This window comes from Pseudophryne corroboree, chromosome 8, assembly GCF_028390025.1.
Source record: "Pseudophryne corroboree isolate aPseCor3 chromosome 8, aPseCor3.hap2, whole genome shotgun sequence".
NCBI lineage: Eukaryota > Metazoa > Chordata > Amphibia > Anura > Myobatrachidae > Pseudophryne > Pseudophryne corroboree.
In genome coordinates, this window is record NC_086451.1 from 41,277,482 (window position 1) to 41,291,238 (window position 13,757).

The 13,757-nt window shown below is 49.3% G+C and overlaps 1 protein-coding gene across 2 annotated transcripts in view; it reads right to left on the reverse strand.

The window, feature by feature from the left end:
• AVPR2 (arginine vasopressin receptor 2) overlaps positions 1–13,757 on the reverse strand; it is a 154,300-nt gene that overhangs the window by 5,391 nt on the left and 135,152 nt on the right. For both annotated transcript variants that reach the window (XM_063936287.1, XM_063936288.1), the window contains one exon: positions 10,152–11,034. In XM_063936287.1, the coding sequence (XP_063792357.1) occupies positions 10,152–11,034 (883 nt within the window). The remainder of the gene's footprint in view (positions 1–10,151; positions 11,035–13,757) is intronic.

Sequence of the window (13,757 nt, forward strand, 5' to 3'; positions counted from 1 at the left end):
TCCTGACAATCACAGAGACCCTGATGAATCTGGAACATACCATGAAGTCCGGTCAAACATCTCAGGAATTTAGCAAACAGGGGGAATCTGCAGATTATAGTGGACAGTTTCTCATACTGGATGGAACTGGTCCACTGTAGTGAAGGCGTGAGCAAGGGTTATATATTCACATGCCTGGAACTTTGGGCAAGTGTGTGACTACAGTACATCTGAAGCCAAACCCAACAGGAACACCTACTGAGTGTTTGGAGAACGACATGCATGTTTATTGGGCTTTTGAGGTTCAGAGTTTTGTCTAAAAACATACAAGGGTGTGGAACTTTCTTCTCACCCGTGTGTGGCCAGATATATGAAAAACACGATATCAGATTGAAAACATTTTTTTTTAAATATTATTGATGCCGTTTATCACAGAAAAAAACATTCGTACAATCATTATCTTCGCATATGTTTTGCACGGGGAAGCTTATCTCGGACAAAACCCAACAAATCTTTTTCATACTTACCTGTTCTCTCGGAAGTTTGCGGGAGACTCCTGTCACTCCCCGTCCCCGCAAATTCATCCAGGCGCTCACACTCCCCGCCAGCCACTGGCGGCCGCCCACTTACCGAACATAAGTGGGCTGTTTGAGGGGGCCCGATGACGTGATTCGTGCTGAATTGTGTCATCGTAGTCCTAACTGTTTTCTTGGCACTGTATATGGGGGCGGAGCCATGATGACGCGATCGTGCCACCGCACTCCCTGTGCAGCCCACCTTCTCAGTCGCCACGCCCCTATGCGCGGAGTGGGCTGCCCCCTCCTGGATCAGTGGACAGCAAGGTCAGCAAGTATGTATCTCCCGTATTCCGCCAACTTCCTAGTGAAGTGGTCAGGATGGGGAGATAATACTGGAGAGCTGGGTGGGGCTAAAATTACACAAATTGCATCATTTTAGCTCTGCACCATCTACAGGGACCCATGAATCGCTGTATTTTGCCATGAAGGGGGCAGGGCCCAATGATCTGGAAGCGCGGCCCCACCCCAAGGGCGTAGCTACCATAGGTGCAGGCAGTGCAGCTGATATGGGGCCCAGAGCTGAGAGGGGCCACTTTACCTGTCACAGTTACATGTGTTATATACAGGGTGTAGCTTCCATAGGTGCAGGGAGTGCAGCTGCTATGGGGCCCAGAGCTGAGAGGGGCCACCTTTCCTGTCACAGTTACATGTGTTATATACAGGGCGTAGCTACCATAGGTGCAGGGAGTGCAGCTGCTATGGGGCCCAGAACTGAGAGGGGCCACCTTCCCTGTCACAGTTACATGTGTTATATACAGGGTGTAGCTACCATAGGTGCAGGGAGTGCAGCTGCTATGGAGCCCAGAGCTGAAAGGGCCCACCTTCCCTGTCACAGTTACATGTGTTATATACAGGGCGTAGCTACTATAGGTGCAGGGAGTGCAGCTGCTATGGGGCCCAGAGCTGAGAGGGGCCACCTTCCCTGTCACAGTTACATGTGTCATATACAGGGTGTAGCTACCATAGGTGCAGGGGATGCAGCTGCTATGGGGCCCAGAGCTGAGAGGGCCCACCTTCCATGTCACAGTTACATGTGTTATATACAGGGTGTAGCTACCATAGGTGCAGGGAGTGCAGCTGCTATGGGGCCCAGAGCTGAGAGGGGCCACCTTCCCTGTCACAGTTACATGTGTTATATACAGGGCGTAACTACCATAGGTGCAGGGAGTGCAGCTGCTATGGGGCCCAGAGCTGAGAGGGGCCACCTTCCCTGTCACAGTTACATGTGTTATATACAGGGTGTAGCTTCCATAGGTGCAGGGAGTGCAGCTGCTATGGGGCCCAGAGCTGAGAGGGGCCACCTTCCCTGTCACAGTTACATGTGTTATATACAGGGTGTAGCTACCATAGGTGCAGGGAGTGCAGCTGCTATGGAGCCCAGAGCTGAGAGGGGCCACCTTCCCTGTCACAGTTACATGTGTTATATACAGGGCATAGCTACCATAGGTGCAGGGGATGCAGCTGCTATGGGGCCCAGAGCTGAGAGGGCCCACCTTCCCTGTCACAGTTACATGTGTTATATACAGGGCGTAGCTACTATAGGTGCAGGGAGTGCAGCTGCTATGGGGCCCAGAGCTGAGAGGGGCCACCTTCCCTGTCACAGTTACATGTGTTATATACAGGGTGTAGCTACCATAGGTGCAGGAAGTGCAGCTGCTATGGGGCCAGAGCTGAGAGGGGCCACCTTCCATGTCACAGTTACATGTGTTATATACATTTTTCACCATTAGTATATACACAAGGGCCCTCACAACTTTTGCCTTGGGCCTACAATATATCTAGTTATGCCCCTGGTCCTGATCATTGTAATGTGGTATAAAATTAACTGGAGGGTATTATAATGTGGCATACTATGAACTGGGGACACTGTAATGTCATAATGTGAATTGGGGGTACTGTGTAATGGTAATTTGTACTGGCATAATGTGTACTGGCAGCCACTGGCGTATCTATAATGGGTACAGCGTGTGCTGTGTACATGGGCCCCTGGGTCCAGAGGGGGCCCACACCGCACACACAGCACCCATTTCTTCTATATACTTACCTTTCTGGTGTCCGAGTGTGGGCCCCGTACTCTCTCGAGTCCCGTAGCCGGCAGCCGCAGCAGCGCTGTTAGCGTTCTGTCTGAGCACTAGAGACTCTGGCACAGTGCCAGAGTCTACAGCGCATGCGCAGGTCTCCGAAAAAATGGCCGCCACTCCATTTTTTTTCAGAGACTTGCGCATGCACCGTAGACTCTGGCACTGTGCCAGAGTCTCTAGCGCTCAGACCGAGTGCTAACATGGCTGCTGCCGGCTACGGGACGGGAGAGGAGGGGGGCCCACACCCGGAGACTGCACACGGGTCCCCTCCTCTCTAGATAAAGCCCTGCTGGCAGCCCTACAATGTGACATAATGTGAACAAGGCACTACTATGGTTCATAAAATAAACTAGGGCACTACTATGGGGCATAACATTAACTAAGGCACTACTTTGCCTCAGAAAATCAACTAGGCACTATTATGGGGCATACCATTAACAACTGCTGCTGAGAGGTGTCTCTCTAGAAGCGTTGGGACAGGGGGCCCTTCAAAATGTTGCTATGGGGCCCACAAAGTTCTGTCTACGGCCCTGCCCCACCCCGTGATGTTGTATGCAGAATTCTCCCAGAAAGGAGGAACTACAAATTGGCGCATTTGATCTTATTGCCTGGACAGCATCTCTAGTCCGCTAATGCAACCATCTGTTCATCTGCAAATCCTGTTATTTTGTGCCACAAACTCATAGAGGCCTATTTCTTAACATTATTTTTTACTAAAATAATGTGATAAATTGTGTTTTCACACCCATTTCACATTATTTTAGCATACCTCCCAACTTTTCTTTTGTTGAAAGAGGGACACACGCGAAGCCGTGCGCGCTCCCCAAAAAGGGGCATGGCCTAAGAAAAGGGGTGTGGCTTTGCGGGAGGACCTGCGATCGCGAGCCACTCCTCCGTTTTCATCACTGAGGGGGCATGCCCAGCGCTCTGTGAGCCGCTGGCATGCCCCCTCTGACTCAAGTGAATAGACGCTGTGCGCATGCGCACAGCGTCTATTCACCGCTGCTCTGCTAAGCAGGGCAGCGAGTGCAGGAGCCTCCCAACTGCCCCCCCCCCCCACACCGCGAGACACTGCGGCCCGCGGGTGGGACAGCGGGACAGTCCCCAAAAAACGGGACTGTCCCGCAAAAATCGGGACTGTTGGGAGGTATGTTTTAGTATCACTCCAATGTAATAAAGGGCATTTGGAGCAGTTTTCATGAAAAACTGCTCCAAACCCTTTAATTGACTTTTCTTTAGTAACCCACATCACATTCCCCATACTTATCATTTGAAATGCAATGCGGCCGAATTTACTAAAAAAACAACATCTCTGCAGTGAGCCCTGTGATAATAACACACGCTCAGGCTGGCGAAATCACAGGGCAGCACTGCGATCGGCAGCCTTTGCCCAGCTTTCTCTGCCCCCTAGCAGAGAAAGCTGTGCGGGCTCCGGTGATCAGCTCAGTGTGTCTGATGGACACACAAGCTGATCACTGATAAAAAATAAAAAAAAGTAAAAAATAATACATACTTACCAGTCCAGGAGCCGGTGATAAGTTCGGTGCTCCAGTGCTGGCTGCTGGGCGCCGGGTCCTCCATGTGCTGTGCTGAGACCCCCGGTGCAGTAAAGTGACGCTGGAAAGCAGCAGCTCACTTCACAGCACTGGGGGTCACAGCAGTGCACAGTATCAGGCGTCCGGCAGCCCTGCAGGAGTAGCGATGACCGCTGAGTATATTTACCATGCGTGGGGGTCCGCGGTGCAGGGAAGGAAGTAGATGCGACGGGGGGTCGACCAGGCGGTGGCGGTAGAGGCGATGTCGGCAGTGGTGGTGCTTGCCCAGCAGGACATTGGGGTATTTTTCACAAAAAATACCCCGATGATGCTGCGGATTGTCATCGCAGGCTCTGTCCCTGCATGCGATAATTGATACATCCCTGCCATGTAATCAAATATCGCAGTGCAGATTCGGGCGCTTTTATCATACCACATTCGCATCCTTGGATGCGGATGGTGATAAAAAAAATCCAGATAGACTTTGACAGAAATCTAGGCGCACATGTGCCAATCACGGGGAGTGGCATTACCAAAGTTGTTTTTGCAGATGACCTTTACTGTGTGCAGCGTTCACCGAGTGTCTATGGTGGGCTTGCACGGAAGCGAGATCTATGTGGTGCAGTCCATTCATTCGATTAGGGCACGTCCTGTACAGTCCTTTGTTCCGCATTGTTGAATACACAATAAGAGTGTGGGTGTATGTACATTTATAGGTGTCCACGGTGTAATGCATAGTTCTGCAAATGGATACGCATTTATATATGAAATAGTGCACAACACATTTATATATGAAATAGTACACGCAGCGTGAGTTTTTACTTCGCTCTCTAGTCTATTAAGCTAATTAGGGGTAATATAACCGCCTATTGTACTTCGGTACAGTGACTGAGCAAGCCAGAAAATATGCCATCAAGACAATTGCAGTTTCCAACAATAACACAGTAAAAGCTGAAACACTGTGCCCAATTATACTTATCTGCTTACACAAATCTATCACATAGGAGAAGTTATTTTAAGTTTTAAATGGGTGTAAGGCATGATTCTGGTTAAAACAAGCATATACTGTATACCACTCCCATCAGCATACTGTACAGTCATTATATTCCTAACCAGTGGTTACCAGCAGGATCAGTCCAGCATTGAACAATAATTGTTATACCAGAACTGACCGCGGTCCCCCGCCCTCCTGTCGTGTCATGCCCTGATGTCACCACCATTATTTGGAAGTATTCTGCTGCAGATCTTGTAGGTGATATCTTTGGGACATTTAATAAAGGGGACATCAGCAGAATGACTGCAGCAATGGCTGAAGAGTGCTGGGGAATTGCCTCTAGTGTTTATATTCTTATTTGCTGGACATTATGATTTGGTGTTTACTGAAGAAGAATATTTTATATACAGGAAATTACGTTATAATTAAAATGAGAAACTCTGATCACATCGGAAATGATTAGCTGCACCAGACAAGGCTGCCACCCCAGATACCATGGGGCAGATGTATTAACCTGGAGAAGGCATAAGGAAGTGATAAACCAGTGATATGTGCAAGGTGATAAAGGCACCAGCCAATCAGCTCCAATATGTAAATTAACAGTTAGGATCTGATTGGCTGGTGCCTTTATCACCATGAACATATCACTGGTTTATCACTTCCTTATGCCTTCTCCGGGTTAATACATCTGCCCCCATGTTAGCTATACCAGACAATATACAGGTTGAGTATCCATTATCCAGAATTCAAAATCCCCCATTTTTGGGTCCCCTACTGAGATAATGACATATATATATTAAATATTAAGTGTATATACAGATATATTATATAGATATATAATATATACATATATGTGTCATTATCTCAGAAGGGGAACTAAAAATGTGTGATTTTGAATTTTGAATAAGGGATACTCAACCTGTATTGACTTTAGAAGCCAAGTTTTTTGCTGGTATTGCTTTTGCAACTTTATAGAAATACCACTTCAAGTCCTTCCCTAATGTATAAGCGTGCGTCTGAGTGTGCAAGGACTGAGATGCTGAAATACTACTTGGTGTGTCTGTAGCAGACCATCTCCATGTGTCTGAATAGTCACCTCCCACTCTCCCCCTCCAGAGACACTCAGCACATTTCCAATGCATTTCATAACTGTGCCTTTCTGCATACACAGAGGCAGTCATTCGGAGTTGATCGCTAGCTGCCGTTGTTCGCAGCGCAGCCATAAGGCTAAAAATCACCATTTCTGCGCATGAGTACGCGCGACGTACTTTCACAAAAAACTATGCAGTTTCACACAAGGTCGAGCGACTCTGTTCCGTCACTATGTGGATCGGTGAGTGATTGACAGGAAGTGGGTGTTTCTGGGTGGTAACTGACTGTTTTCCGGGAGTGTGCTAAAAAACGCAGGCGTGTCAGGTGAAAACGCAGGCGTGCCGGGGGAAACGGGGGAGTGGCTGGCCGAACGCAGGGCGTGTTCGTGACGTCAAAGCAGGAACTAAACTGACTGAAGTGATCACAAGGAAGGAGTAGGACTGGAGCTACTCAGAAACTCAGAAACTGCATGAAAAAATGTCAGCACTGTTCTGCTAACCTTTCGTTTGCACTTCTGCTAAGCTTATATACACTCCCAGAGGGCGGCGGCATAGCGTTTGCACTGCTGCTAACAGCAGCTAGCGAGCGATCAACTCGGAATGAGGGCCAGAGTGTCAAACATACCCTGTGTAACGTTTCCACGTTTATGGCGGGATTTACTATAAGCCATCGCCGCCTCTCGCCGCGATACTTATCGCATATGTACTAAAATATGCGTCCACATGTCAGTCTGCAGTCTCCTTCCCTCCGCCGCTTTTTGGAGGGACACGGAGGGCACACAGCGCGCCTCCCTGTGTCCCTCCTGCTGCATCATCTCCGGCGGCCGCGGGTCTAATAGGGGGAAGTGCCGTCCGTGAGCTCTAATTGGCTCACGAACCGGCACTTCCCCCTATTAGACCCGCGGCCGCCGGAGATGATGCAGCAGGAGGGACACAGGAGAGACGAGCTGTGCCCTCCGTGTCCCTCCAAAAAGCGACGGCGGGGCGGGGTGGGGGGTAAATATCTGGCACTGGGGGCATATATGGCACGGGGGGGGGGAAAGAATATCTGGCACTGGGGCATTTCTGGCACTGGGGGGAATATCTGGCACTGGGGGCATATCTGGCACTGGGGGGGGGGATATCTGGCACTGGGGCATATATGGCACTGGGGGGGAATATCTGGCACTGGGGGCATATATGGCACTGGGGGGGGGATATCTGGCACTGGGGGCATATATGGCACGGGGGGCATATATGGCACTGGGGGGAATATCTGGCACTGGGGGCATGTATGGCACTGGGGGGGGGGGGGGATATCTGGCACTGGGGCATATATGGCACTGGGGGGAATATCTGGCACTGGGGGGGGATATCTGGCACTGGGGCATATATGGCACTGGGGGGAATATCTGGCACTGGGGGGAATATCTGGCACTGGGGGGGGGATATCTGGCACTGGGGCATATATGGCACTGGGGGGGAATATCTGGCACTGGGGGCATATATGGCACTGGGGGGGAATATCTGGCACTGGGGGCATATATGGCACTGGGGGGGATATCTGGCACTGGGGGCATATATGGCACGGGGGGAATATCTGGCACTATATCTGGCACTGGGGGCATATATGGCACGGGGGGAATATCTGGCACTGGGGGCATAATTGGCACTGGGGGGGAATATTTGGCACTGGGGGGGAATATATGGCACTGGGGGCATATCTGGCACTGGGGGCATATGTGGCACTGGGGGGGAATATCTGGCACTGGGGGCATATGTGGCACTGGGGGGGTATATGTGTACCTGGCACATGGGGGGGACGACTATATTTGGCACTGGGGCATGTAAGTACCTGGCACCGTGGGGGAATATCTGGCACTGGGGACATATGTGGCACTGGGAGCACAGCCCTAGCAACAAGGACTAGCAACAAGCATGACACCCAGTGCATGAAACACCTGGCAACGAGCATGACACCCAGTGCATGAAACCCCTGGCAACGAGCATGACACCCAGTGCATGAAACCCCTGGCAACGAGCATGACACCCTGAGCATGAAAACCCCTGGCACCGTGCATGGAACCAAGAGCATGAAACCCCTGGCAACGAGCATGACACCCAGTGCATGAAACCCCTGACAACGAGCAGTTAATTGAAAAGTAATTAGAAGCCTTACTGTAGGACTTAATGTGTAATGGGCATTACGGTGTGTGGCATAATGTATCACGGACATTGCGGTGTGTGTCATAATGTGTCACAGGCATTACGGTGTATGGTATACTATATCGCGGGCATTGTGATATGTGGTATAATGTCTCAGGGTCATTGCAGTGTGTGGCATAATGTATCACGGACATTGCGGTGTGTGTCATAATGTGTCAGGCATTACGGGCATTGTGGTATGTGGTATAATGTCTCAGGGTCATTGCAGTGTGGCATAATACATAACGGGCATTGCGATGTGTGGCATAGGGTATAACGGACAGGGCATTGCGGTATGTGTCACAGGCATTACGGTGTATGGTATACTATATCACGGGCATTGTGGTATAATGTCTCAAGGTCATTGCAGTGTGTGGCATAATGTGTCACAGGCATTGTATGTGCTATAATGTATCGGGCATTGCAGTGTGTGGCATAATGTATAACGGGCATTGCGATTCCTGTCATAATGTGTCACAGGCATTACGGTGTGTGGCATAATGTGTCGGGGGCATTACAGTGTGTGCATATTGTGTCGTGCATAATTGTGTACGGTGTGTGGCATAATGTATACATAATGTATACTGGGCATTACTATAAGGAGGAAAAATGACAAATAATGTAAGGGGCATGAATCAGGATTATTTTTCTTTCCTGTGGTGGCCAACGTATGGGCGTGCAGGTGGCAAAACTGGGGTATAAGGTAGTCTTTTCCTGCAATGCCACGCCCCTTTCTGCGAAACCACGCCCACTCCAACAAAACCACGCCCCTTTTTTGACGCACGCGCCTTCGGCGCGCGCATATTTATCCCTTTCTTGCTCCCAATTATGGAGCATGAAGGGGGGGGGGCGCCGAAGAATTTTTTGGCTTGGGGGAGAAAAATTTCTAGTTACGCCACTGGGAGACAAGGCTGTGATGCGGGGGAGAAGGAGGAGGGGGGCCGCACCAGCAGCAGCTCAGGTATGCCGGGGGGGAAGGGGGGGTCGTCGCGAGCGGGGCGGCAGCGGGATGCGGCGTGGGGCAGTGGCGGCGGTAAGAATCCCATAGGCTTCTATAGGGTATCGCCATAAAAAGATGGCGATACCCTATGAGGCGAAAACGCGGCGGTCGGGAGTTAGTACATATGAAAATGCGGTAAAACGGGGGTTTTACCGCATTTTCCCTTTAGTAAATCCCGCCCATAGGCTGTAGCAGAATTCTGCACAACTCAGCATTGCCTCAGAATCAGGCCCATTCTCTTGAATAGTCAATGTTACCTTACCAATTACCTTACAAATTCATGCAGGGCCATTAAGAGCTGTGACTGGCCCCAGGTATTAAATGGGTACAAGCCTGGGAAGTGCCACCACACACTCAGAATAGGTGGATGGCTCAGGGGAGAGGGGACGGCTGCAGGGACACCCTATATCCCTGCCCACTACCGCTGGCTGCATCTGAATAGTAGCGCAGTTGCGCAGTCCAATGGTGCATCAAGCAGCGGTCTCCTCTCTCTCTCTCTCTCTCTCACTGCCCAATGTGCCGCTCAGCTGTGCTGCTATACAAGCAGAGCCAGCAGTAGTGGGCATAGCAGTGGTGGAGATCACAGACCTGGGCCCACTCCAGGCCCCTTCATCCAGCTCAGGAATAGATAAATAGTACCCGCTCCTCACCCTCTCTGCGACCCTAAATTCATGTGCACACAGATAGAATAGTCATACAATCAACTTACGGCTGGTTCCCGAGGCTTCGTTCCAGACGTTCCAAAGCTGAGCAATGAAAAATGGAGTCCAGCATACCACATATATGAGCACAATAGCGAGCGTCATCCTCACAGTCTTAGACATGGCATTGGTCACCCCGGAGTCTGACACTGGCGGCATGCCATTCATACCACCAATCAGCTTTCCTTTTCTCCTTGACCCCGGTGACCGCTCTGTCCCCAAGTACAGGCTATGGTGAATCTCTCTGAAGATCAGCACTTGGCACGTTGTAATGAACATAGCAGGCAGGATGAGGACTGCCAGTGTTATCCAAGTCACGTAGGCCCTAACACCCCACGGCTTCACAAAATTGCCCCAACAGTCATACACCCCCGGGTGGACCTCTGTTCTGGAGAATATAAATATCTGTGGAAGACTGAGGATTGCAGAGGCCACCCAAGCCAAGCAGACGGGGATGTTCCATCGGGCAGATCCCTTTTTAAAAGTCATCAGTGGCCGACAGATGGCTTGATGCCGGTCAAACGTCATGGCCACAATCATGTAGGAAGAGGCAAACATCCCCACTACCTGGAAGTATCTAACCGACCGGCAGAGGAAATCTGGGCCTTGAAAGCGGTCAATGATATCCCAGATAAGCTGTGGCAAAACCTGGAAGAAAGCAACCACCAAATCCGCCAGGCAGAGGTGGATCATGAAGGTGTGCATGAGGGCATTATGCTTCCGTCGCCTCAGGAGAGTGAAGAGGACGAGGCAGTTGCCAAAGGTGGCGAAACCGAAGACGATTGTGAGAAGAGCAATGTTCCATTGTGCTACATAAGGGTTTCTCTTGTCCGAGTCTTCACCGGTGATATTGGTACTGATACTAGTAAAAGGGCTATGGGTCACCGACATCTGCAATTACAAAAACAAAAAGGAACAAGATGAAATTAAGTTGTACAGGTGCAAAGTACGTAAATGGTACATGGTATTCAACATCAGAGTATCATCTTTGTATGTGATATGACAATGAAGACGTTTTCACTTTCTTGTTTGACTTTTACTAACTCTATAAAGTTTATTTCATATTACTAAATCATCTGCAGATAATTGAACAGACTGACATAGCAAATAATTGTATTATAGCACGTTAATCTCATTAAGCAGGTAACATTTTAATTGGCAATTCTGTCAGCAGAATCATTTCTGTTCCATAAAGCTTTATACAGTAGGACCACAAATTGAAGGGTTGCTACTCAGGGGTACTGCCTCGTCTTAGCTTTGCTTAAAGTAGACCCCAAACCAGACAGAGAATTATAATGCAGCACCCACTTTTCCACAAATAGCAGAACCATGAGGGTATGGTAACATCACCATTTTTGGAGATACTCATCCAAGATTCCTGTCCAGTTTTTAATTTCATGTGCTGCCAATACTGCAGCTCTTTCTTGGGTTAGGAATGCAGAATTGGATGGCTGGGCAGCCGTCCAATCACAGATAGACATCTAACATTCTAAATTCTCCTGTGTCTTTGGAAGCCGGCTATAGTGAGCAGTATCAAACATATAATGGCTTTTCCAAGCACCAGGACTGTTTTGCAGGTTAGTGAGAGGGGCATGTCATAGCATAGTTCTTGTTCTAGGTAGAGTGCTCCTTTAAGCTACAGTATCCAGCCAAATGCTTCATGTCAGTCAACCTACCTGGCTTGTTTCAACCAAACTTGATCGCCCTCCCAGTATTTAGGTATCTAAGCGTTTGCCTGAGTAACCAAATCTCGCCATGTTTTGGTCATATCAGTTTAGCAGTGTTCCACGTTGGAAGCTTCATGTTACAGTGGCGCCTATACTGTATAGCAATGCATATTTGAAGGCTAGCCCCCAAAAATGGGTGTTTTTGGGGGGTATCCACAAATATTGAGTATTCCGTGGACAATCAATATTTTCGACTCGAAAGCATTCCCGTAGAAAACTATGTGGGCTGCTTTCTTGCCACGGTCAGCAGACCGCATATGTGCAGTATCGCAGCCTCCCTGGAAAAAAAAAAGTGAAGTTTGGACTAACGTGATGAATTGGACAGCCGAATGTGGGATGGCGCACATCGCCGGAAAGGTGAGTTACCGCTCTCCAACATCAGATTGGACTGGAATAATACATGCTGCCGATATGAGGGGGATGCAGTTATATACCGACGCCGGAATCCCAGGGGACGCCCTAAGCCCGGCGTCTAAATCCCATCGGAGGTTGGCATCCCGGCGTCAAAATACTGACAGCTGGAATCCTGATCGTTCTTCCAGCAGGACCCACTCACCTCCTGCCGTGGGGGGGGGGGGGGGGGGGGGGGATAGGGGTTGGGTCAGGTTTAGGCATTAGAAGGGGGGTTAGGGTGCAGGGACAGGGTAGGTTAGGGTTAGGTACCGGAGAGGAAGGATTAGGTTTAGGCACTTAGAAGGGGAGGTTAAGAACCAATCAGAGAGGTTTAGGATTAGGCAGCGGGGAAGGTAGGGTTGGAATTAGGCACCATCCAGGAGGGTTAGGGATAGGCACCACCGGGGAGGGTTAGGGATAGGCACCACCGGGGAGGGTTAGGGGTAGGCACCACCGGGGAGGGTTAGGCACCACCGGGGAGGGTTAGGGGTAGGCACAACTGGGGAGGGTTAGCTTAGGAACCCACAAGGGAGGGTTGGCTTTAGGGTAGGGGGCATGGGAGGGTTAAGGTACTATCCAGGGGGCTGTCCGGATTCTGATAGTGGGATGGTGCTGTCAGTATACTGACTGCCGACATCCCGTCCATCGGGAAATCATACTAAATCCCCATCTACCCCGTCATTTCTTATTGCTGTAAATAGCGGCATAAATAAATTATAATTATTAGGTCAAAAACATGATAATAAATGGGCCCCAGTAGTTATTGCGGAGTTTGTTTTATATTTAGATAGATACTATTCACTTTTACAAGGCCATCATAGTGACGTGTTTCCATTGTGGTGAATATGGTTTGCTCTTATTGCCCAGCTAGCAAAGAGTTAAACTGCAGAACAGATATAAGTTGGCATGCGCTACTCCTCTCTCCTGTACATGAATAGCATTTTCCAGTGGATGTGTTGCGCTCCACTTTGTGCACTGTGCATTTAAATATTTCACCGCCGAGGCATCAACTGCAGCAAATCACTCTGACGAGGTATTTGTCCCATGTCTCACTTTGCATATCTTAATCAGGGAGAGGTTGTTGGTGGTGAATGCACAGTATAATTATCCATGAATCAGGTATTTCCTTTGGGTGCACCATTAGAACTGAGCAAGTACCAATTAGATATACCTAATTATAAATTGCATGCTTACTTATATATCGCTAGCTGGAGTAGTACGTGTGATTAAATGCCGATGTTGTCTACATCCTTGCAGTGAGTTTCTATTTCTGGATATGATAATTACTAAGTGCACCCTGACAAACAACACAATTTCCAAGAATAGTATAGCTACACACATCATACACACTGTACCCTACGTGGTACGACACATCCCGACATGGCGTGACCACAGGCGTGACACAGTGCTAGTGTCAATTCCAGCATATACATTTTACAAACACCTATCGGTTTGTTCAGTAAGCAAAGTGCAATTGTACAAAATCATAGCATC